The 24,244-nt window shown below is 37.2% G+C and overlaps 1 protein-coding gene across 1 annotated transcript in view; it reads right to left on the bottom strand.

The window, feature by feature from the left end:
- LOC133641711 (paired box protein Pax-6-like) overlaps positions 1–20,381 on the bottom strand; it is a 37,330-nt gene extending 16,949 nt beyond the window's left edge. The window contains exons 1-2 of the mRNA XM_062035654.1: positions 20,300–20,381; positions 15,968–16,021 (exon numbers count right to left, since the gene is read on the bottom strand). Of these exons, the coding sequence (XP_061891638.1) occupies positions 15,968–16,021; positions 20,300–20,312 (67 nt within the window). The 5' untranslated portion in view covers positions 20,313–20,381. The remainder of the gene's footprint in view (positions 1–15,967; positions 16,022–20,299) is intronic.
- Positions 20,382–24,244: the final 3,863 nt, after the last annotated feature.

Here is a 24,244-nt window from a genome sequence, read left to right as displayed (position 1 = left end):
TATCATTTTTTTTCAGACTGTCATTGTGGGGTATTGTCTGTAGAATTTTGAAGACAAAAATGAATGAATTACATTTTGGAATAAGGCTATAACATTAAAACATGTGGAAAGAAGTGAAACGTTGTGAATACTGTACATTTATTTTTCAACCATTGGAAGAAAGAAAGTGAGTGTGAAGGACGCTGCTGTGTTTGATATCCTTTGAATTAAATAAATAAATCATAAAACAATGACCAAGGATAGCACTGCTACTGTACCATATTGAAGCAGATATAGTTTATCCATAAAAAATATGGATAAGCTGCTGATGGTGTGTTTGACAGAGAAGTCGCTTGAAGAATATACCGTAGAAGTTTGCTTTCCATATACTGTGTAATGTAAATACTGTGCATTATTATTACATTACTTTGTAAAACTAATTTGGTTGTTTGCAGTACACTCTATTGTATTGTTTTTCATACAATATTTCTTATCATGAAGCTCTTTTTATTCTATTTTAAAGTGTGTTACATTGCATTTGTTTTGGGAGCCCAGCACAGATTAAATTGATTTCAGTTTATACAAGTATTTTGAGTTATGAGCTGCGTACAGAACAAATTAAACTCGTAAGCCAAAGTATATATAATATAATATTTGATATATACATAGGCTTGATTGTATTTTGTCAAACTACAATAGTAACTCTAACCTTATTCTACGTTGTAAAAAGACATCAAACCCTTGCCTTTCCACACCCAGGCCAGTATTGTTGACTTTATTAAGTGCATTTACAACCTAATGTTTTGTCTGCTGCTCTGCAACACAGTGTGAACATGTGACACAGGGCAGGTTAAGAAGGGATTTGCCATGCAATTGTCTATTGTCTATTAATGGCTCAGTGGAGGGAAACATATTGCAGATTTAGAGAGCTCCAAAAAGGCCATTACTTAATATGTCACAAAATCAACCAGAACACACAACAACATACACACTCAATCATCTCAATCATGTATTTAAAGGTACAGTTAATTGCATCCAACAGATCACAATTTGCTGAACATTGTTAATTCCTCTGAAACAGAATTGTCCAAACTTTCAATCAGTCTTACTGAATTTGATACTTTTGTAGGTAATAGGTACGATCAAATCCTGTAAATACTACCGGGTAGAGATTCATGAAAAACCAAACGGTACCATATTTGGATAATGGTAATGTCCGGTTGCAGACTCAGCCCCGGCTCAGGCACTTGGCAGGCAAACAAGCACTCGGACTCGTCGGACTGCCTTTGTTTAATGTTGCAATTTTCTACGGCAACTAAGCAAGTATTCCTGATTGAAAGCGCTTGAAAGTATAGTAAGGCTCCACTGTTCAAAATGTGCAATTTAACATTTTCAAGAACCACTTTAAAAATACATGTAAAAACATCTGTGATTACTCATTGCATGTACACACCAAACGTCAGCAGCTAAGAGGAGCTTTTGTAACTTTTAACCTCTTTTGAAAAGGTTTTATTATAATGGATGTACAAAATAATTAGGGCTGTCAAAATGTATTTGTTAATTAATGTGATTAATCACAAAAATATATTGCATTCATTATGTACATATGCATATTAATCATCCAATTTATTTATTTTATTTATTTCGTACATGCGCCTTTACTTTAACCACGGATGGTTACCTGAAAGGTGTTGTTATACAGTCGGTGATCACGTCATTGCAAAGATGAGTAAAGAGACTGACTGGTGCACTCTGTGACACATTTCACTTCAAAATAAACCCTGTTGTGACTTTAGATAAAACTGTTGAATAAGTCACGTACATTTAAGTCAAATATTTTTCAAAATGTCTGTATATGACATTGTGACAATAAAATTGTATTTGGGTCTAAACATTGCTGTCTTTTTTAAATCTACTATAAGCAGTGTTGGGTTGGTTACTGAAAACCAGTAACTAGTTACAGTTACTAGTTACTTCATTTCAACTCAGTTACTAACTCAGTTACTTACACCAAAAAGTAATGCGTTACTGTGAAAAGTAACTAGTTACTTCTTTTTATCTTCTTTTTTTTTTAAAGCTCCCATTAATGCCCTTTTAGCCTTCATTTCAGTACTGTTATTGCACTGGAGAATAATATAATCTGTTCATCAACTTGACATGCATTTGCATTACTGAACTCTGCCAAGCAATGTGCTCTACATACAACACACAAACAATGTGCTCTACATACAACACACAAACAATGTGCTCTACATACAACACACAAACAATGTGGTCTACATACAACACACAAACAATGTGCTCTACATACAACACACAAACAATGTGGTCTACATACAACACACAAACAATGTGCTCTACATACAACACACAAACAATGTGCTCTACATACAACACACAAACAATGTGGTCTACATACAACACACAAACAATGTGCTCTACATACAACACACAAACAATGTGGTCTACATACAACACACAAACAATGTGCTCTACATACAACACACAAACAATGTGCTCTACATACAACACACAAACAATGTGGTCTACATACAACACACAAACAATGTGCTCTACATACAACACACAAACAATGTGCTCTACATACAAAACACACAAACACAAATATATGTTTCAAAGGGCCAAATTGTTTCAGGCCACAACAAATTGACAAAACGATTTTAAATAGCTGCAACATAACATACATAAGTAACAAACAGCATAGTAACAACATAGCTGTAAAGCAAGGAAGGCACACACTACATACACAAAGACACACACTACATACACAAAGACACACACTACATACACAAAGGCACACACTACATACACAAAGGCACACACTACATACACAAAGACACACACTACATACACAAAGGCACACACTACATACACAAAGACACACACTACATACACAAAGGCACACACTACATACACAAAGGCACACACTACATACACAAAGGCACACACTACATACACAAAGACACACACTACATACACAAAGACACACACTACATACACAAAGCCTAACCAGGCGTTTTTTTCTCAAGGAATTCTGAAACAAAATCATGTCTGAAGCCCAGAACACTCTACACATTTCCCCAGTTTTAGTTTAGAGAAAAGGAAAGATTGGCCTGGCCCACTAGCATCCCTCTTTATGTTTGTGAACTTTATAGTCTATACATTTAGAGTGATGTGATAATCAAACACTCTAAAAGTCTAGAAAGAAAGAGTATATAAGAGAATTAACAGAGTGTGTACCTTCAGTGATGAATGATGAGCAGAGGCAGAGTTCATCCTTAAGTGGTGGTGGTGGAGGGAAAGTCTGTGTCTCTCTTTACTAGCTTCTTCGAAGCATGTTGCTTTTGTAGGTGTTTCAGCAGATTTGAATTGCTGCTTTGGGCAGTAGGTGGGATCTTTGATCCAAGACACAACTTACATTTAACTAAAATGTTATTTTCTTTGTGCTCGACAAAAGAAAAGTAGTGAGAATATCTATGTATTCGACAAACTCGACGCAGCTCCGCCATGATCAGACACGCCCCCCCCCCCCCCTTCCCTCCCCACACTCACACCCAGACACACACAGAGCGCACGTCTCTCTTCTCCGGCTTGTGACACAAGAAGATTCAGAAGGACGACACTGCAGCGCTCCAATCAAACACACTCAGATCTTCTGTTTCTAGCCGATACTACATAAAAAATAACGTAAAATAACGCAGTAACGCATCATGTAGTAACGGTAACTGAGTTACTGAATATAAAAAATAACGCACTAGATTACTAGTTACCGCCGGAACTAACGGCATTACAGTAACGCGTTAGTCCCACCACTGACTATAAGTGACACAAGAACGTAATTTACTGTGATTAATCACGATTATCACAACTTAAAAGTTTGATCAATCTAATTAAACAAATAAACTGACAGAAAGAAAAATAATATCTAAAGCGTTTTGGAGGCCACATTTTTGGAAATCCGTAATTCTCCCTTCACTATTAGTCTTATTTTGTATATACCTGGCAACCAGCGTCCTCTACAATAGACATTTGATTTTGGTCTATTCATTTTGTCAGAGTTACAGGAGTGCTTTGTTTTTAAGGACTTTGTGCAAAAAAGTGAGTAAAGATCATCTCTAAGACAGCACTCTAGTGTTTTTAAGAAAGTGCTGCAAAAATGTGAGTCTCTCACAGGCTTTTTGGAACTGAACTCGCGGGCCACCAGTTGAATAGCCCAAGTGATGAAAAAGAGAGGACCTAAAATGGAACATTGAGGAACACTACTATAACTAAAGAAGTTGAAAACATAACTACTCACTGCATCTGAAGGAAAAAAGCTACAACAACACGTTAGATATAAAAATTACATTTTGAAAACAAATTTAACTGCAAAAAATGAGAGGACTTAAAGGGGTGCCTTGAGGAACTCATCAGTTATGTAAGTCACAAGTTTGGATCCCAGTGTTGTACGTTTGCTAGCAAGGTTAAAATGTCAATGCAAGGATGTGCCAATGTGTTTACAGTGTTCCAAGTTCCTCTTCAAAACAGGGCCCCAAGACCGCCAGTTGACATATATACTGTATATACGAATGTAGCTGAGATAGGCTCCAGCACCCCCCACGACCCCGAAAGGGACAAGCGGTAGGAAATGGATGAATGGATAGGTATATATGTATATTTCGGGCCTCGACCAAATTGTTTTACCCCAATGCGGCCCCCAAGTCAAAAAGTTTTGACATCCCTGTTGTAATGGTTTGAATGGTTTTGAATGGGATGAGACAATCTATATAATAGATGTTTTTTGTTACCATTTTAAAGGTGTTTAATAAAATATAAGCATTTTTAACGCATAAAGATTCCCTTCTTTTATGATGACAATAATATGACAACTTCGAATTTACGTTGTGGATGGAAAAAAAAGTCCCCCTCTCTTTCCAATACTACATGAAAGTTGTTGGCTTTTAGCTTGTTATTTGTCCATCGTCCATACTAATTGTTAGCGTAGGCAGGATGGAGCAGCACTTTTATTGTGAAGACAGGAATCGTGCAGTCGGTCTTTACAGTTTATAAATAAAAAGTGTTTCTCGCGTTCCTGCCATTCGTTTGCAAAGGTGGGTAGTAACGCGCTACATTTACTCCGTTACATCTACTTGAGTAACTTTTGGGATAAATTGTACTTCTAAGAGTAGTTTTAATGCAACATACTTTTACTTTTACTTGAGTATATTTATAGAGAAGAAATGCTACTTTTACTCGGCTCCATTTATCTACATTCAGCTCGCTACTCGCTACTGATTTTTATCGATCTGTTAATGCATGCTTTGTTTGTTTTGGTTTGTCAGACAGACCTTCAAAGTATTAGCTAGCGCATGCCTGCGTTTCACCAATCAAATGCAGTCATTGGTGACGTTTGACTCCGTTTCACCAATCAGATGCAGTCACTGGTGACGTTGGACTCTGTTTCACCAATCAAACAGAGCCAGACGGTCACATGACCATCACACGTGGACCCCGACTTAAACAAGTTGAAAAACTTATTCGGGTGTTACCATTTAGTGGTCAATTGTACGAAATATGTACTGTACTGTGCAATCTACTAATACAAGTGTGAAGGAAAAAATACACTTTTTTATTTCAACCGTACCTCCCATCAAAAGCCTAAAGACTGACCGCACAGTTCCTGTCTTCACAATAAAAGTGCCGCTCCATCGCGCCTGCGCTAACAAAATGAGAGTCTCCGAAAGCCAGCGCAAACAAGCTAGCAAGCTACGGAGTTTGCCGCCAATGTATTTCTTGTAAAGTGTATAAAAACGAATATGGAAGCTGGACAAATAAGATGCCAAAAACCAACCACTTTCATGTAGTATTAGACAGAAGGAGGAACTTTTTTTATCCTCCATTTGAAAATGTGGACGTTATCAGCACTACTGTCTGATTCCAATCAATGTAAGTCATCAGAATCAGGTAATACACCAACTTATATTCTTGTCTTCATGAAAGAAAGGAATATATATGTTAAACATGCATGTATATTCATTAAAACACCTTTAACATGTGAACAAAAACGGCAAAATAAATAAATATAAATTCTAAACTGTATATATAAATGTATGTATATATTATATATATGTATATATATATATTATATATATGTATATATATATATATATATATATATATATATATATATATATATATATATATATATATATATATATATATATATATATAGTATATATATATATATATATGATATGTGTGTGTATATGTATATGTATATATGAGGTAGATCACCTCCACTTGGTCATTTATTAAGTAATTGGTCAACGTTGAAAAACTTATTCGGGTGTTACCATTTAGTGGTCAATTGTACGGAATATGTACTGTGCTGTGCAATCTACTAATACAAGTTTCAATCAATCAATCAATGAACGCCTACTGAGTCTATGGTGCTGTTAAGTTATTGTGGCTCAATTTGCCTTATTTTGTTTTATTTTAATGTATTATTATTTAATATATATTATTGTTTTAGTTGCTTAAGAGATATTCCTGGCTCTGAATTTGCTCATTGCTATTTTTATGTTTTTGTGCACTATTTGTTGCCGTCATCTTTAAACGAACAGGTTACTCATCAGTTACTCAGTACTTGAGTAGTTTTTTCACAACATACTTTTTACTTTTACTCAAGTAAATATTTGGGTGACTACTCCTTACTTTTACTTGAGTAATAAATCTCTAAAGCAACAGTACTCTTACTTGAGTACAATTTGTGGCTACTCTACCCACCTCTGTTGGTTTGTTCTTCTTCATACTGCGCTCACAGCAGCCAGCGTCATCTCACAAGATTCTCGGGTGCCGTGAATGTCAATCAAGTGACAAAAGTGACGTCAAAGTGAAAATTGATGATTGGTAATTTTTAGATCTATTTTTTTTTTTATGCCTCGCGATCGACTGACACACTGTCCACGATCAACCGGTAGGTCGCGATCGATCGACTGTTTTAGAGGTATGTCAATAGGACTTGGCACTGTGTGGTGTCTCCTGGAGAAATTTGTTTCAAACTAAATATTTCCAATCTAAAATACACTGTGCATTAATGTGGGAAATATTTAAAGTATGTTGATCATTGATCTATGAATAGGGGTATTGCTTTATTCCCAAATACTGTACCTTGTTTGTACCCCATAGCCGAGCTTAGCTTAGCTAATGCTAAATGCTAAATGTGACGTGTGCAACAGAAGAAAACATGTTTTGATTCAAACTTACCAGTGTGAAAATGCTGACTTCTGCGCAAGTGCAAGAGCGCAATTTGTTGTAGTCCAAACAAAAATACACAATATTGTCAAAAGTATTTGGCTACCCATCCAAATGATCGGAATCAGGTGTCCTAATCATTTGGTCCGGCCCCAAGTGTATAAAATCAAGCACATAGGCATGGAGACTGTTTCTACAAACATTTGTGAAAGAATGGGCCGCTCTCAGGAGCTCAGTGATTTCCAGCATGGAACTTTCATAGGATGCCGCCTAGGGATGATACTCCAAACCGCTTTTACCGGTTGTTCGATAAGAAAAGAACCGAGTCCTCAGACTCGAATCCCTTTTTGAGAACCGGTACCCGTTATCGAGACCACTATAGTAAAGAAAAAGAGTTGGTTCTTTATTCGAATCACTTGGAACGAATCCAGTCCCGACAAGAAATGCCCCGTGTGACATCACCAGAAGTGACGTCACGTAGTTCAGTCATTTGTCACGGTGGGGAGCAGCGTGCTGTGGTTCGTTCCCGGGACGCAAAACTGACGGCTCCGGACGAAAGCGTGCAGGTAGGAGATGATTTATTTCTCATAAATCATACACATTACAACAGACAGGAACCAAACAAAAGGAAAGTGTGCCGTTCGCACGAGAAGCTGAAGCAAAAACTTACTTAGCACAATAATACTAGAAGCTAAGGTAACTTTAGCACAGGAATACTAGAAGCTAAGGTAACTTAGCACAGGAATACTAGAAGCTAAGGTAACTTAGCACAGGAATACTAGAAGCTAAGGTAACTTAGCACAGGAATACTAGAGGCTAAGGTAACTTTAGCACAGGAATACTAGAAGCTAAGGTAACTTAGCACAGGAATACTAGAAGCTAAGGTAACTTAGCACAGGAATACTAGAAGCTAAGGTAACTTTAGCACAGGAATACTAGAAGCTAAGGTAACTTAGCACAGGAATACTAGAAGCTAAGGTAACTTAGCACAGGAATACTAGAAGCTAAGGTAACTTAGCACAGGAATACTAGAAGCTAAGATAACTTTAGCACAGGAATACTAGAAGCTAAGGTAACTTTAGCACAGGAATACTAGAAGCTAAGGTAACTTTAGCACAGGAATTCTAGAAGCTAAGGTAACTTTAGCACAGGAATTCTAGAAGCTAAGGTAACTTTAGCACAGGAATGATGAGCTGGAAAAGCAGAATGCCAACGTAACTGTTGCAAATGCAAACAATGAAGCCACGACGAGTGAGCGGGAAAGCCAGGCTTAAATAGTCTCTGATGAGCAACAGGTGCGCGTACAAGGCAGGTGAAAATCATAAGTAACCATGGTGACTAAAACAAACCCCCGAAGTGCACAAAACAACTAAGGAAGTCCAAAATTAACAGAACATAACTAAACAAAATATGATCCGACCACATCATAATACATCACACTTTCATATCATTTCACTTTACAGGAGTAGGAAGAAGTCAAGCTTATTTAATCCTTCCCCTTTCCCACTTCATACAAATATATACATCATTTACTGACCTTTTTATAATAAAATATCTGTCAATTAGTATATACAACAGTTTTGTAATATGTCATTAATTAATTCAGTCATTATTAATATACTGAGATGAATAATATCTTATTTTCAATAAGGTTGAAAGTATTTCTCATAATTCTTCTTCTTTGTACTTTGTAAGCACTATTCATTTGAACAAGCTCTTCAAGTGGATCATATCAGTACAATGTTTCACTTCTTTACTTCATCCATTCCATCATTTCATTACACATCATTTGAGCTGTTTGCAATTTTACCAAATCATCAAACTTTAATATTTTTGACTCAATAAAAAAAGTGTCTGTATGTTCTCTGTATCCAACATTATGTATCAATCTAATTACATTTTTTTGTAACACGGTCAACGAATGTAGTGCACATTTGTAGTTATTTCCCCACATTTCTGCACAATAACTCAGATATGGTAATACTATAGTAGCGAGCAGTAGAGAATGTGAAGTGATTTGTTAAACCAAATATTGTGTTTTTTTCCATGTACAACAACCTATCTGGACTCCATAAGAGAATCCATAAAGAATCGGTTCGATAAGAGGATTCGATAATCGGCTCGAACTCGATAATTTCTTATCAAACATCATCCCTAATGCCGCCTGTGCATAAATCCAGTCATGAAATTTCCTCTCTCCTAAATATTCCAAAGTCAACTGTCGGCTTTATTATAAGAAAATGGAAGAGTTTGGGAACAACAGCAACTCAGCCACAAAGTGGTAGGCCACGTAAACTGACAGAGGGGTCAGTGGATAATGAAGCACATAGTGCAAAGAGGTCGCTGACTTTCTGCACAGTCAGTTGCTACAGAGCTCCAAACTTTATGTGACCTTCCAATTAGCCCACGTACAGTACGCAGAGAGCTTCATGGAATGGGTTTCCATGGCCGAGCAGCTGCATCGAAGCCATACATCACCAAGTCCAATGCAAAGCGTGGGATGCAGTGGTGTAAAGGACATCACCACTGGACCATAGAGCAGTGGAGACGCCTTCTCTGGAGTGATGAATCACGCGTTTCCATCTGGCAATCTGATGGACAAGTCTGGGTCTGTAGGTTGCCAGGAGAACGGTGCATTTCGGAATGCATTGTGTCGAGTGTGAAATTTGACGGAGGAGGAATTATGGTGTGGGGTTGTTTTTCAGGAGTTGGGCTTGGCCCCTTAGTTCCAGTGAAAGGAACTTTGAATGCTCCAGGATACCAAAACTATTTTGGACAATTCCATGCTTCCAACCTTGTGGGAAAAGTTTGGAGCGGGCCCCTTCCTCTTCCAACATGACTGTGCACCAGGACACAAAGCAAGGTCCATAAAGACATGGATGACAGAGTCTGGTGTAGATGAACTTGACTGGCCTGCACAGAGTCCCGATAGAACACCTTTGGGATGAATTAGAACGGAAACTGAGAGCCAGGCCTTCTCGACCAAAATCAATGTGTGACCTCACCAATACGCTTTTGGAAGAAAGGTGGACAATTCCTATAAACACACTCCGCAACCTTGTGGACAGCCTTCACAGAAGAGTTGAAGCTGTAATAGCTGCAAAAGGTGGACCGACATCATATTGAACCCTATGGGTAAGGAATGGGATAGCACTTCAAGTTCATATGTGAGTCAAGGCAGGTGGCCAAATACAATATAGTGTATGTCCCAATGGCTGTAAACTCTCTGTTATTGTTTGTATTAACTAGCACAGGTTGCTATACACACTTGCATTCTCATTTTAAAAAAATGATTTTCCTACTTAATTTGTATGTTTTATGACAATCTACCTACTCGGGTGCGGGCGTACTTGCCAACCCTCCCGGATTTTCCGGGAGACTCCCAAAATTCAGCGCTTCTCCTGAAAACCTCCCCGGACAAATTTTCTCCCGAAAATCTCCCGAAATTCAGGCGGAACTGGAGGCCACGCCCCCTCCAGCTCCATGTGGACCTGAGTGAGGACATCTGTTTTCACGTCCGCTTTCCCACAATATAAACTGCCCAATCACGTTATAACTGCAGAATGATGGAGGGCGAGTTCTTGGTTTCTTATGTGGGTTTAATGTTAGGCAGGTTCATTAACGTCCTCCCAGCGCGGTAACAACACACAACTGTAGAATGATGGAGGGCAAGTTCTTGGTTTCTTATGTGGGTTTAATGTTAGGCAGTTTCATTAACGTCCTCCCAGCGCGGTAACAACACACAACTGTAGAATGATGGAGGGCAAGTTCTTGGTTTCTTATGTGGGTTTAATGTTAGGCAGTTTCATTAACGTCCTCCCAGCGTGGTAACAACACACAACAACACACGTCACGTTTTCGTCTACCGTAAAGCAGTTCGTTTGCCGTAAACAGCAATGTTGTGACACTCTTAAACCGGACAATACTGCCATCTACTGTGCATATGTGACAATAACATGTAGGGCTTTTAGAGAGTGCAGTGTACAACTGTGCACACAACAAGGAGACGAAGCAGAAGAACGAGGAAGATACAGCCGTGGCGACGCCGACGACGAGTAAGATCAAGAAATAGCTTGTAAGTTCCAAGCCGCAGCTGCGATTGGACCTGGATAGCCTCCGGGAAGAAGTAGTGGAGTACCAAGTGCTTGGCAGTGAAGATCTTAGACTTAGACTTAGACTTCCTTTTTATTGTCATTCAAATTTGAACTTTACAGCACAGATAAGAATGACATTTCGTTACATAAGCTCATGGTAGTGCAGGATAAAAGAGCAATAAGGTGCATATATAAATAAATAAATGTATATAAATAATATATAAATACATATATTAAATAAATAAATATATATCAATAAATAGATTACTGTACAGATAAATACACTTTGTCACATGCGTCCACGTTTATGGATGTATGTTATATTGTCTTTTTTATTCCAGCGAGTTAATCCATTTTGGGGGGAGTTGAGGGGATCATTTAATTATGATGCGTTCAAGTTCAGTGAAGATCTTCCTCAGGAAGCAAAGATTGACCAGTTTTGGGCCATGCTAGGGAGAGATGGAAGATTCCAGACTCTGGTGCATTTGATGAAGGCACTTTTGTGCGTGCCACACAGCAATGCATCATCAGAGAGGGTGTTCAGCATGCTTAGAAAAATAGTGGCAGAGAATAGAACAAGGATGGACAATTCAACTCTTAACTCAACAATGAGTAGATGAGTGTTATGTGTGTGTATATGTGTAAATAAATGAACACTGAAATTCAAGTATTTATTATATATATATATATATATATATATATATATATATATATATATATATATATATATATATATATATATATATATATATATATATATATATATATATATATATATATATATATATATATATATATATGTATAATAAAATAAATACATATATATAGCTAGAATTCACTGAAAGTCATGTATTTCTTATATATATATATGAAATACTGACTGGTGAATTCTAGCTGTAAATATACTCCTCCCCTCTTAACCACGCCCCCAACCACGCCCAAGAGACAGTCATGGCCTGAGACAAAGATGGCTATGCTGATAGCTGCAAGCAACATGCCGTTCTCATTTGCGGATGTTTTCAACAAATCCGTGAAGGATATGTTCCCGGATTCAAAGATCGCTCGCCTCAAATGGCAGAACAAAGGCTACTCAAATAGTGAAAGGTAAGTGTTATTTTTTTTAAGTAAGCAGCAGGTACAATACAGTTAGTAGAACAACTGTGTTTTTATTACTGTGTACTGTACTATATATATATATATATATATATATATATATATATATATATATATATATATATATATATATATATATATATATATATATATATATATATATATATATATATATATAATAAATACTTGAATTTCAGTGAATTCTAGCTCTAAATATACTCCTCCCCCCGCCCCCGTCCACCCCGGAGGTCTCAAGGTTGGCAAGTATGTAAATATATGCAGCACTCCCGCCACCCCGCAGGGGAAACAGTGAGGCAAATGTGTCACAATGAAGCAGCAGTGGGATGATTAGAAGAAGACTACTTTAAAAAAAATGGCACTATTGACACTGAAAAAAATCTAAATAAATTGCAAAAATGGGACTTTTAACAGCGATTATTCAATAAATGATGAATGTTCTGCTCTGAGCTGCTGCTCGATTCATTGTTTTCTTTCGGACAATTTAAGCGGCGGACACACTGTTCCAGACCATCAACAACGGTACAAATCAACAGCTTCATCATAAAACTTGGTCAAATCTTTGCAAGTAGATATTGTGCATAACGATATTTTGTTTGTTTTGTATTGACATTGCTGACTTCTTGATGTCTTTAGTATTTGTGGTTGTGTTATTTTATTTATTATTTGTTGACTCTCTGGCGGGCTAATCTTTAATACATGTAGTGTTAAATTTGACCAGTAGAGGGCAATAACGCTATGCCTTGGGTTTATTTGTTGTGTTTCCACTGCAGGAACTTACACATTTACCCGGTAAATAAAGTTCTCCCTGTGTTTCCACCAAACACTATGGGGAAGCTACTTGGAAAATGTAGTAAGCTAAGCTACAAGTTTTGCTTGATTAAATGTAGCTAAGCTCCACGGAAAGCTATCCCCGGAGAATTGTAGCAAGCTACACTTCAAGCTACACGATTGTGTATTAAAATGAACACTGGCTAGAAATATGCCCTCTGTCTGGCTTTTTAACGTTTCTTTTAAATTGCGTACCATGTACAAAATGAGGGAAGAAACACAGGAAACAAATGAAATAAAAGGATAAATAAAGACCATAATATATACTCTAATGGAGACTTTTCACAGAAACCAAAAAATGACAATACCTGGCCAAATGAACAAAATATTTGTCTCACAAAAGAGACATTAAAGGGAAACTGCACTTTTTTGGAATTGTTCACAGTCATTATGAAAGACATGATGACGGATGGATTTTTTTTAATGCATTCTAACTTGTAAATAAACGTAAATAAAAGTCAGCTTATGAATCAATCAATAAATCAATCAAAGTTTACTTATATTACAATCATCCAAAAAGTGCTATATTTACATTTGGTGACTTGAATATTAACCAAGTATTAGTGATATTGTTATTATAAGCACTAACGCAGACAAAATATTTATAGCGACAAGGTGATCACCAGTTTATGTTGCTATGCTGATAGCTGCAAGCAACATCATCATCGAGTGGTCAGCTGTTTCCTCGCTTCCCTGCTCCTTGGAAATTTATCGTAGATCATAAATCATGCATCTCACCTGTATAGAAGAAGGCTGAGCAAATTCCAACAAGTTAGTAGATTTGGACAGTCAATTTAAACACAGTAATGGCCAAAACGACACGAAAAGACGCTTGGCTCCACCTCCCTTTTCTTCGCAAGGATTATGAGTCATTCTTCATCCGAACAGGAATACAACACGTTTCTATCAGTCGACATTCCTAATGACAGCAGACCTTGTACAGTAAATGATGTTTTATTATGTTTGTTGGCTTTCATGAGCAGTAATCAGTTAAGTTGTTGGGGAAAAAAAGCATATGTCGTAGAAATTAATGCGCTGCTTATGCTTAATATGTTCAAAATATGTCAATATGACATATTATTATACATGTGCCTGTTACTATATTACATATATACTTACAGCATGTATATAAAACCTTACTGGATGTGTCTAAATGTTTTAAGGACTTTATAGGCAGAATAGAGTGGCTCCCTTACGCTCCATTGTGTAAGCGGACTTTTTCATCGCATTTATCTAATATTTAGATAACATTAAAAAAAATATTTCCGTTGTCATGTCTTTCATAATGATCATTAACGATAGGTAAAATTCCCAAAAAAGTGCACTTCCCCTTTAACAAACTCGATCTTTACATGAATGGAAATCACTAAAACTGAACATATTTCAAGTAAATGTGGTAATCTGAAATGTCCTTGCTCATTTCTATTGTCTGCACCATGTTCACTCTCTCTCTCTCGTCCACAGTATGGAGTGCAGCTGACAGCACACACCTGACATTGATTAGTAGCCGCCTATTTGAACTGGCTGCTGACGGCCTGTGAGCGCCGGAACTTTGTCATTGCTTGCAACCTGTTGGTGGTGCCAAGAGAACTCACTAGTTCATCGTGTACCAGGTTGGCCTGTATCATTCCTAGCCTTTTTATTTTTGTACCTAATCTATTTACTTCTTTCATGAAGTATGTTTTCCTAGCCTTGTCTAGCGTTTTTATTTTGGTACTTTGTTTTTTCTATTTAACTTCTTTCGTGAAGTATTTTTTCCTAGCCTTGTCTATCGCTTTTAGTTTTGTGTGTTTTTCTCTTAGTAGTTTTTTACATGGTGTTTTTTGTGTTTTCCACCATCGCCTTTGTCTTGCTACCTTGTGCTTCCGCCTAATAAAAGGAAGAACAATTGTATACACAATTCGTCTCTGCATCCTTGGGATCCACCTCACCTATTCCTAACAGTAAACATATTTTCCTGACTGTTGAACAGTCAAACAAAATGAAATTCCTCCCCAACTTCTACATTTTAAGTTCTTATATAGGCAATAAGAGCGCTAATTGCTAGCTGGTAACAAAAACGCTAGTAGATAGCTAGCAACTAGAGCACTAATTGCGGGCTGCCAACAAGAGTGCAAATTGCTAGCTGGCAACTAGAGCGCTAATTATTAGCTGGCAAGTAGAGCGCTAAATGTTAGCTGGCAAGTAGAGCGCTAATTACTAACTAGCAACAAGAGTGCTAATTGCTAGCTGGCAGCTAGCACTGTTAATTGCTAGATAACAACTAAGGTGTTAATTGCTAGCTGACAACTAGAGGGCTAATTGCTAGTTGGCAACTACAGAGCAAAATGTTAGCTGTCTACAAGAGCTCTAACGATTTAGCTGGCAGCTCGCGCCACTAATTGTTAGCTGGCAACGAGAGTGCTAATTGCTAGCTAAAATGCTAACGCAATTGTAATAATATGTTTTTATAGTACATTTTAATTTTAAAGGTATTTAAATGCATTTATATTTTGTGGATAAATTGCAGGAGGAATATAAAAAAAAAGTCTAATCAAAAGTACCTCTGCAGACTCCCTAGAGGTTGAAGACTTCTGTTTTAAACTGTGAATTGAGAATTTCAGGTTTCCATATCAGAAACTACATCAGTTGAAATCACATAGAAAATATTAGCAATAATAAAATATGAATAAACTCACTGTTTTGCATCATGGAGGCCACGCCGCTCTCCCAGCTTGTTTGACTTCTGTAATCTGCACAAAAACAGCAATCATCTTTGGTTATGTTATGTGAACACAAATACAACCCCCACGTGGATACCGAGGCTTGTAAAAAGATGTCAAACTGTGGTACTTGTGGGCTTTCAAAAAGATGTCCCCCACGGGGGCATTTTGGCCTTTGGCATAATTAAGACATTATGCTACATTACACACATTAGATTTTGGACTGTAACATAGACTTAGTATCCGTCAGCAATTATTGGATTGACTTTTTTTTGGCACTTTATATTTACAAAACATGTAAAGCGTATGTGGCCTTTTGTGGACAAAGTTGAGACCCCCCTGCTTTAGAACACCATGTGTTGGTCATGTGGAGTGGAAGATGATAACTAACAATCTCAAATTTGAACTTTAACCCCGGCCTACTCAGAATGACAGCCATTTTGCGGGTTCTGTTGTAAAAAATACTTGAGGTAAAATCAGTATTAACGAACAAACCATATTTTAAGAAAATGAGTAGTCGCATCTTTTCACCCCAATATAATAATAATAATAATATTAATAATACAATGATTGTACATTTTTAGAATAATGATAATATAATAATCAAATCATATACACTGTAAAAGAAGTATTACTGGCAGCTCAATCGTCAGATTTTTACAGTAAAATAATAATATATTTTCAGTAATTCGGTGTAAAAACCACTGTACATTTTACTTTGTTACTTTTTCTTACTTTTAAAAATTATTATTTTTATTACTCGTGTAATTTTGTTTATGCAATATATGAACAACAACCATAAAAATACCTTTAACCTTAACTCACACTTTGTAAGTAGTGCAGCAGAGCGATATGGCTAATATTATTACAGTTGTTTTTACTATTAATTAACTGAGTGAGTTTTTGGGTATAGAGGAATGGCATTTTCATTGGATTGATTGATTGATTGAAACTTGTATTAGTAGATTGCACAGTACAGTACATATTCCGTACAATTGACCACTAAATGATAACACCCCAATAAGTTTTTCAACTTGTTTAAGTCTGGGTCCACGTAAATCAATTCATGGTAAGGGAAGGGAATTCGTGTGCTAGGTTTTCCACATCTGTGTTTTGTTGTACACAAAATAGGAATAAATAAAAACAAAACATAATAACGTTTATCCATCCATCCATTCAAATAAAACATTTAAAAATATCAGGTGTCTAAAGATCATTGATTAATAGGAATAATAAATGACAGAATACCTAGAAAATGGCTATTCATTTATAGTTATTTATTTTAATGTTTTGACATCAAGCTGAAACATGTTCTTAATTTCTGACTGCATCAAAAATAAAAAATAAAAAGACGTTAATGCGTGTTGAAGGGAAGACGACAAACATGAAGAATGAAAGTGAAAGTAATACTGACTATTTCAACAGATAGTTCGTTTGACTGATTATTAGAGAAGGTATTGATGAATACCAAATAGTCCTGCTTGGCTTAAGAATAACTTTCGCAGACTTGAAAGCTTCTAATGTTCTTGTCTTGAAGGAAAAGTGCATAATAATGACGAGGGAGGAGGTCTGCACGTCCAAAGAGCGAGGCCGTCTATGAGGCACCTTAACCCCGCTACGACTACAACACCTTCAGGGTCTGCACGTCCAAAGCTAGGCCGTCTATGAGGCACCTTAACCCCGCTACGACTACAACACCTTCAGGGTCTGCACGTCCAAAGAGCGAGGCCGTCTATGAGGCACCTTGACCCCGCTACGACTACAACACCTTCAGCCTGTGGACGAACACAAAGATCGCATCCACCCGCTGGCTTTTGTCTTTGTACTTTCGCAGTATTTCGGTGTCGGTGCCTCGTTAGTTGCGGCTCATAAAAAACCCACAAAAAAAAAAAATGCCGCACAAAGCCGCGCCGAGCCCAAAACTGACTTAAAGAAAATTACTAATGACAAAAACAAACGAAAACCATTTTTTTTATCCTTACCTAAATAATGCCCATAAATGACACTATAATTATTGACAAATAATAATAACGGTAAGTGTTTAAACAAAAAAAAAAAAAAAAAAGCTTTCGTTGCGGTTCACACATGATTTTTATATTTATGTTGAAGAAGCGAGAAGGCTAATTAAGAGTATACCATTGTACACTTTTTACAATAAAACATAAATATGTCCCTAATATCGGCACATATATACGTTCTAAAAATGATCTAATGAAGTAATGCATAACAATGGGCTATATCGTGGAAAAAATACATTCAACAAAAAATAACACACATATTAAAGTACATTAAAATAAATACATTAAAAGAAGAAAATGTTGACTTATATTCTAAATAACATGAACTTATAAATGAGTAAAACAGCATTGACCTGCACGTTTGTGCCAAAAGAGGTACTTTAGAAACCCCCTGTATAATGCAAACAATGTATCAAGCTTCATGGGTTCATAACAAATAAAGATATATAATCATTTTATGGCATCAAATTGTTGTCCAGTACCCCGGTGTCTGGCAACATAATTAAGTATATTTTAATGTACTGACTGCAAAAGAAATAGGGTGTTAATGAAAGATGCGACACTTATGTCTGAAAAAAAAGTTATTTTAGTAGTTCAATTAAAAAACTTAAACACTTACTCTCGTGAAGTATTCCATTCATGTATTCTTAATGTATATGATTATATTTCATCACTAACAAAACCACCAAATTCACTATCCTTTAACATGTGAAAAAAAGTCCAAAAGTGAATTATTGTATTAGTTTACACTACAAAGACTTCCTGAGCCTTTCAATGGACTCTTAGGGCTGAATTGAACTCCTGAAATCAATCACATGTTGTCCATATTCTATTTTATTTAGATGCACCTGAATATATGTGGCGGTTTGTGCTTCATTAGAACATATTTCCACTGCTACGGATACTTCTAAATTCACACGTTTACATTTAGTATAAATCAATTTTGCCCTGTGCGGTTAATTTGCTTAATTATGTCGTTATTTAACCCAACTTAATTGGACGATCAATTACGTTAAACCCATGTTGTTAGATAAACAAAAGAGCCTGGATTATATCACTTTGCCATAATTCTATAAATCATATTACCGTGTGTTTAATTTAATGATGTGATGCCCTTACATTTGACCAATAAGGCAGGAGTGTCCAAATATTTTCCAGTAGGGTTTATACCGATCAAAGAATGTGTTGGCATTTTTACATTTCAACTTACAACCAATCAAATTGAACTTGTATTTGTAGAAAATTAGGGTGTTATTTAAAAAAACAAACAAAAAAAAACTCTTGTTGGCTGCAAATTTTGCACTTAGGGGCATATGTCTCTTTTAACCTATATAGACTCAAAAAAAGAATTGGATATAGCCGATTCGTCAACACATAAAAGAATGATTTATGGTAATGTACACTGTAAATTCCCTGTAAATTCATAGCAAAGTGTTGGCTAATGATTGCATCACTTTCACAGTAGCATCTACAGTAATTTACTGTGAAATATCTTCACTGCAATTTGCTGTGAAGTTACAGAAGACTGTGATTACAGTATTATACTTTGAAATAACAGCTAATTGAATTGTGAAAGAGTATTGTAACTTTTACAGTCATTTTTTTAATGTTACAGTATATTTTGATTAGAGCATTTTAGTGTAAAAATACTGTTAAATATTGGTATTGTTTACAGTGTAATAATAATGTATATTCACCCATATATATATGGCATTGTGGATACAATGTATTAAAAAACACATAATTTGAGAATAAATTGGAAAAAAGCATGTTCTATCGCTTATGATTAACGGTTAATCAGTAACAGTTGATAAACATCCAAAATCAGTAATGATAATAATGATAATAATAATAACAATATTAATTGAGGATTATCAGATTTGTTGTCGAGAAACATAGAAATATACAAAGTCAATATTCTGATATTGTGCAGTACAACATTCAGCAAAGTAAGATAACTAGACTTTAGAAGTATTTGCTTGGATGCTGTACCAACAAAGTGTTAATATTTTGCCACTTGCAGTAAAAAAAATAAAAATTCATTAACTTTTGGTCTTCTGAATATCCAAAGCCATTAAGTTTTAAAATATATATCCCCTTGACGGACACGTTTTATACACAGCAAAAATATCCAAGTAAAAAGTGATCAAATGAAATAGAGAGGAGACCGTGTTCATAAACATCTATTGTTTGAAGATTGAAACAGAAACATTGTGTGGTGTTAAAATGACTTTCAAACACAACTTTTAAGAGAGGTGAAAGGGACAGAATGAAAATAAAGTGGGCCTACCTTTTTGTGGCATTCTGTAAGAAGAGAACTTATGCTTCGTTTAGTTTTCCAACTGCTTCTTTCTTCTATTCTTTCCTCCAATTACTTTCTCCTTGACTGAAGAGACAAGTGCAGAGACACACAGAGCTGATGGAGGGAGGAGACAGGAGGTGCAGTGGGAGGGAACAGGAGGAGGGCGATGGAGGGAAAGCACTCTGCTGGTACAGAGAGGGCTGGCGTGGCTTGATGGTAGTCACTGCAATCGTGTCTTTGGACAAGAAACTTCACCCACCACACTGTATGAATGTTTGTTGCAGGACTCCCTTGGAAAATACAAGCCCCGTTTCCATATGAGTTGGGAAATGGTGTTAGATGTAAATATAAACGGAATACAATGATTTGCAAATCATTTTCAAGCCATATTCAGTTGAATATGCTACAAAGACAATATATGTGATGTTCAATCTGATACATTTTTTTTTTTTTGCAAATAATCATTAACTTTAGAATTTGATGCCAGCAACACGTGACAAAGAAGTTGGGAAAGGTGGCAATAAATACTGATAAAGTTGAGGAATGCTCATCAAACACTTATTTGGAACATCCCACAGGTGAACAGGCAAATTGGGAACAGGTGGGTGCCATGATTGGGTATAAAAGTAAATTCCATGAAATGCTCAGTCATTCACAAACAAGGATGGGGCGAGGGTCACCACTTTGTCAACAAAAGCGTGAGCAAATTGTTGAACAGTTTAAGAAAAACCTTTCTCAAGCAGCTATTGCAAGGAATTTAGGGATCTCACAATCTACGGTCCGTAATATCATCAAAGGGTTCAGAGAATCTGGACAAATCACTGCACGTAAGCAGCTAAGCCCGTGACCTTTCATCCCTCAGGCTGTACTGCATCAACAAGCGATATCAGTGTGTAAAGGATATCACCACATGGGCTCAGGAACACTTCAGAAACCCACTGTCAGTAACTACAGTTGGTCACTACATCTGTAAGTGCAAGTTAAAACTCTCCTATGCAAGGCGTAAACCGTTTATCAACAACACCCAGAAACGCAGTCAGCTTCGCTGGGCCTGAGCTCATCTAAGATGGACTGATACAAAGTGGAAAAGTGTTCTGTGGTCTGACAAGTCCACATTTCAAATTGTTTTTGGAAACTGTGGACGTCGTGTCCTCCGGACCAAAGAGGAAAAGAACCATCCGGATTGTTATAGGTGCAAAGTTGAAAAGCCAGCATCTGTGATGGTATGGGGGTGTATTAGTGCCCAAGACATGGGTAACTTACACATCTGTGAAGGCGCCATTAATGCTGAAAGGTACATACAGGTTTTGGAGCAACATATGTTGCCATCCAAGCAACGTTACCATGGACGCCCCTGCTTATTTCAGCAAGACAAGGCCAAGCCACGTGTTACATCAACATGGCTTCATAGTAAAAGAGTGTGGGTACTAGACTGGCTTGCCTCCCATTGAAAATGTGTGGCGCATTATGAAGCCTAAAATACCACAACGGAGACCCCCGGACTGTTGAACAATTTAAGCTGTACATCAAGCAAGAATGGGAAATAATTCCACCTGAGAAGCTTCAAAAATGTGTCTGTTCACTTCCCAAACGTTTACTGAGTGTTGTTAAAAGGAAAGGCCATGTAACACAGTGGTGAACATGCCCTTTCCCAACTACTTTGGCACGTGTTGCAGCCATGAAATTCTAAGTTCATTATTATTTGCAAAAAAAAAAAAAAAGTTTATGAGTTTGATCATCAAATAGTTGTCTTTGTAGTGCATTCACTTGAATATGGCTTGAAAAGGATTTGCAAATCATTGTATTCCATTTATATTTACATCTAACACACTTTCCCAACTCATATGGAAACGGGGTTTGTACTTTTGTAATCTCAACAGGACTTTCCTCTGTAAAAAGTCAAGTATACAAAATGGTAGTGGGGAGTTAAAGCTGGAATATATTGTCTCGTCACCTAGCTTGTGTCCCCTCTGACGGTGTCTTGTTTCATTTATAGTTATTCGGCGCCACACTTGTAATTCTTTTCCAAAACACTAAGGGGCAGTGTCTCCAGAAGGAGCAACTGCAGCTGTCATGACTAGATATTTACCTTCTTGTGATGAGTGATGACAACCACAACAATAACATCTTTGTCTACACTGGAACTAATCTTTCAGAATCGTCAGTTTACTTTCAATGGACGTTTTACTCATAAACCATAGGAACATGTGTTTGTGAAGATGGACTGTGCAACTTGTGAACGAATCGCAGAGAGTGCTATAATGCAATTCAAAATAAACAAAACTGTTAAATAACCATTGTGTAAGTCAATGACATGCTAGAGTTAATGTGTATGGTCATGTGTTATTGATGTTCAGAGTTCTCATGTTCACACACACCATGCTAGAAAGATAATTGGCTGAGAATGAGGAAGTGTGTGTGAGAGAAAAAGACGTGTGCACAAGAGAGAATATGGGTTGAAATTGAACTTCTTGCTAGCACAAGATTGGCAATACAAGTTAAAAGGGGGGTCGTACTTAGTGACCTCTTCTGGACACAACAAGAAGACAATAAGCTGAAAAACGACACATTCGTTTATATACATAAAATTCGTAGTTTGTGAACCCGTTCTCAAACAATGGCAATAAACTCTTCTGATTCAGTAATTATTTTTAGAGTGCACTGAGATATAAAGTACACAATATCAGTTTGCATGCAAATGTTCAATCACAGTTGCTTTATCTCATACAAAAAATGGTGCATTTCAAGCACGTCTGCTCTCCTGTGCTCAGGGACCCTCGTCAGCAAAAGCTGACCAATCACAGCTGCGTCAACGCTGACGTGAAGCTAGCATTTTTGGGAGGTGCACGCAAGGTCTGCGGGAGTGTACGCAGGGGGAAGGGCAAGACGACGTCGCCTACGCAAGTTACGTGACATGAGAGTATACACTAGGCTTTATTCAACTGTATAAATCAAGTCAGAAGATTTAAAGGCCTACTGAAATGAATTTTTATTATTTAAGTGGGGATAGCAGATCCATTCTATGTGTCATACTTGATCATTTCGCGATATTGCCATATTTTTGCTGGAAGGATTTAGTAGAGAACATCGACGATAAAGTTTGCAACTTTTGGTCGCTGATAAAAAAAGCCTTGCCTGTAGCGGAAGTAGCGTGACGTCACAGGTTGTGGAGCGCCTCACATTTGCACATTGTTTACAATTATGGCCACCAGCAGCGAGAGCGATTCGGACCGAGAAAGCGACGATTACCCCATTAATTTGAGCGAGGATGAAAGATTTGTGGATGAGGAAAGTGAGAGTGAAGGATTAGAGGGCAGTGGAAGCGATTCAGATAGGGAAGATGCTGTGAGAGGCGGGTGGGACCTGATATTCAGCTGGGAATGACTAAAACAGTAAATAAACACAAGACATATATATACTCTATCAGCCACAACACAACCAGGCTTATATTTAATATGCCACAAATTAATCCGCATAACAAACACCTCCCCCTCCCGTCCATATAACCCACCAATACAACTCAAACACCCGCACAACACACTCAATCCCACAGCCCAAAGTACCGTTCACCTCCGTAAAGTTCATACAGCACATATATTTCCCCAAAGTTACGTACGTGACATGCACATAGCGGCACGCACGTACGGGCAAGCGATCAAATGTTTGGAAGCCAAAGCTGCATACTCCCGGTAGCGCGTCTGCTATCCAACTAAAAGTCCTCCTGGTTGTGTTGCTGCAGCCACCCGCTAATACACCGCTCCCACCTACAGCTTTCTTCTTTGCTGTCTTCATTGTTCATTAAACACATTGCAAAAGATTCACCAACACAGATGTCCAGAATACTGTGGAATTTTGCGATGAAAACAGACGACTTAATAGCTGGCCACAAAGGTGTCCCAATATGTCCGCACAATCCGTGACGTCACGCGCGAA

The sequence above is a fragment of the Entelurus aequoreus genome, linkage group LG24 (genome assembly GCF_033978785.1).
Source record: "Entelurus aequoreus isolate RoL-2023_Sb linkage group LG24, RoL_Eaeq_v1.1, whole genome shotgun sequence".
NCBI classification, from domain to species: Eukaryota; Metazoa; Chordata; class Actinopteri; order Syngnathiformes; family Syngnathidae; genus Entelurus; species Entelurus aequoreus.
Note: the sequence above shows the minus strand (reverse complement) of the source record. Positions and strands in the feature narration are given on the sequence as shown.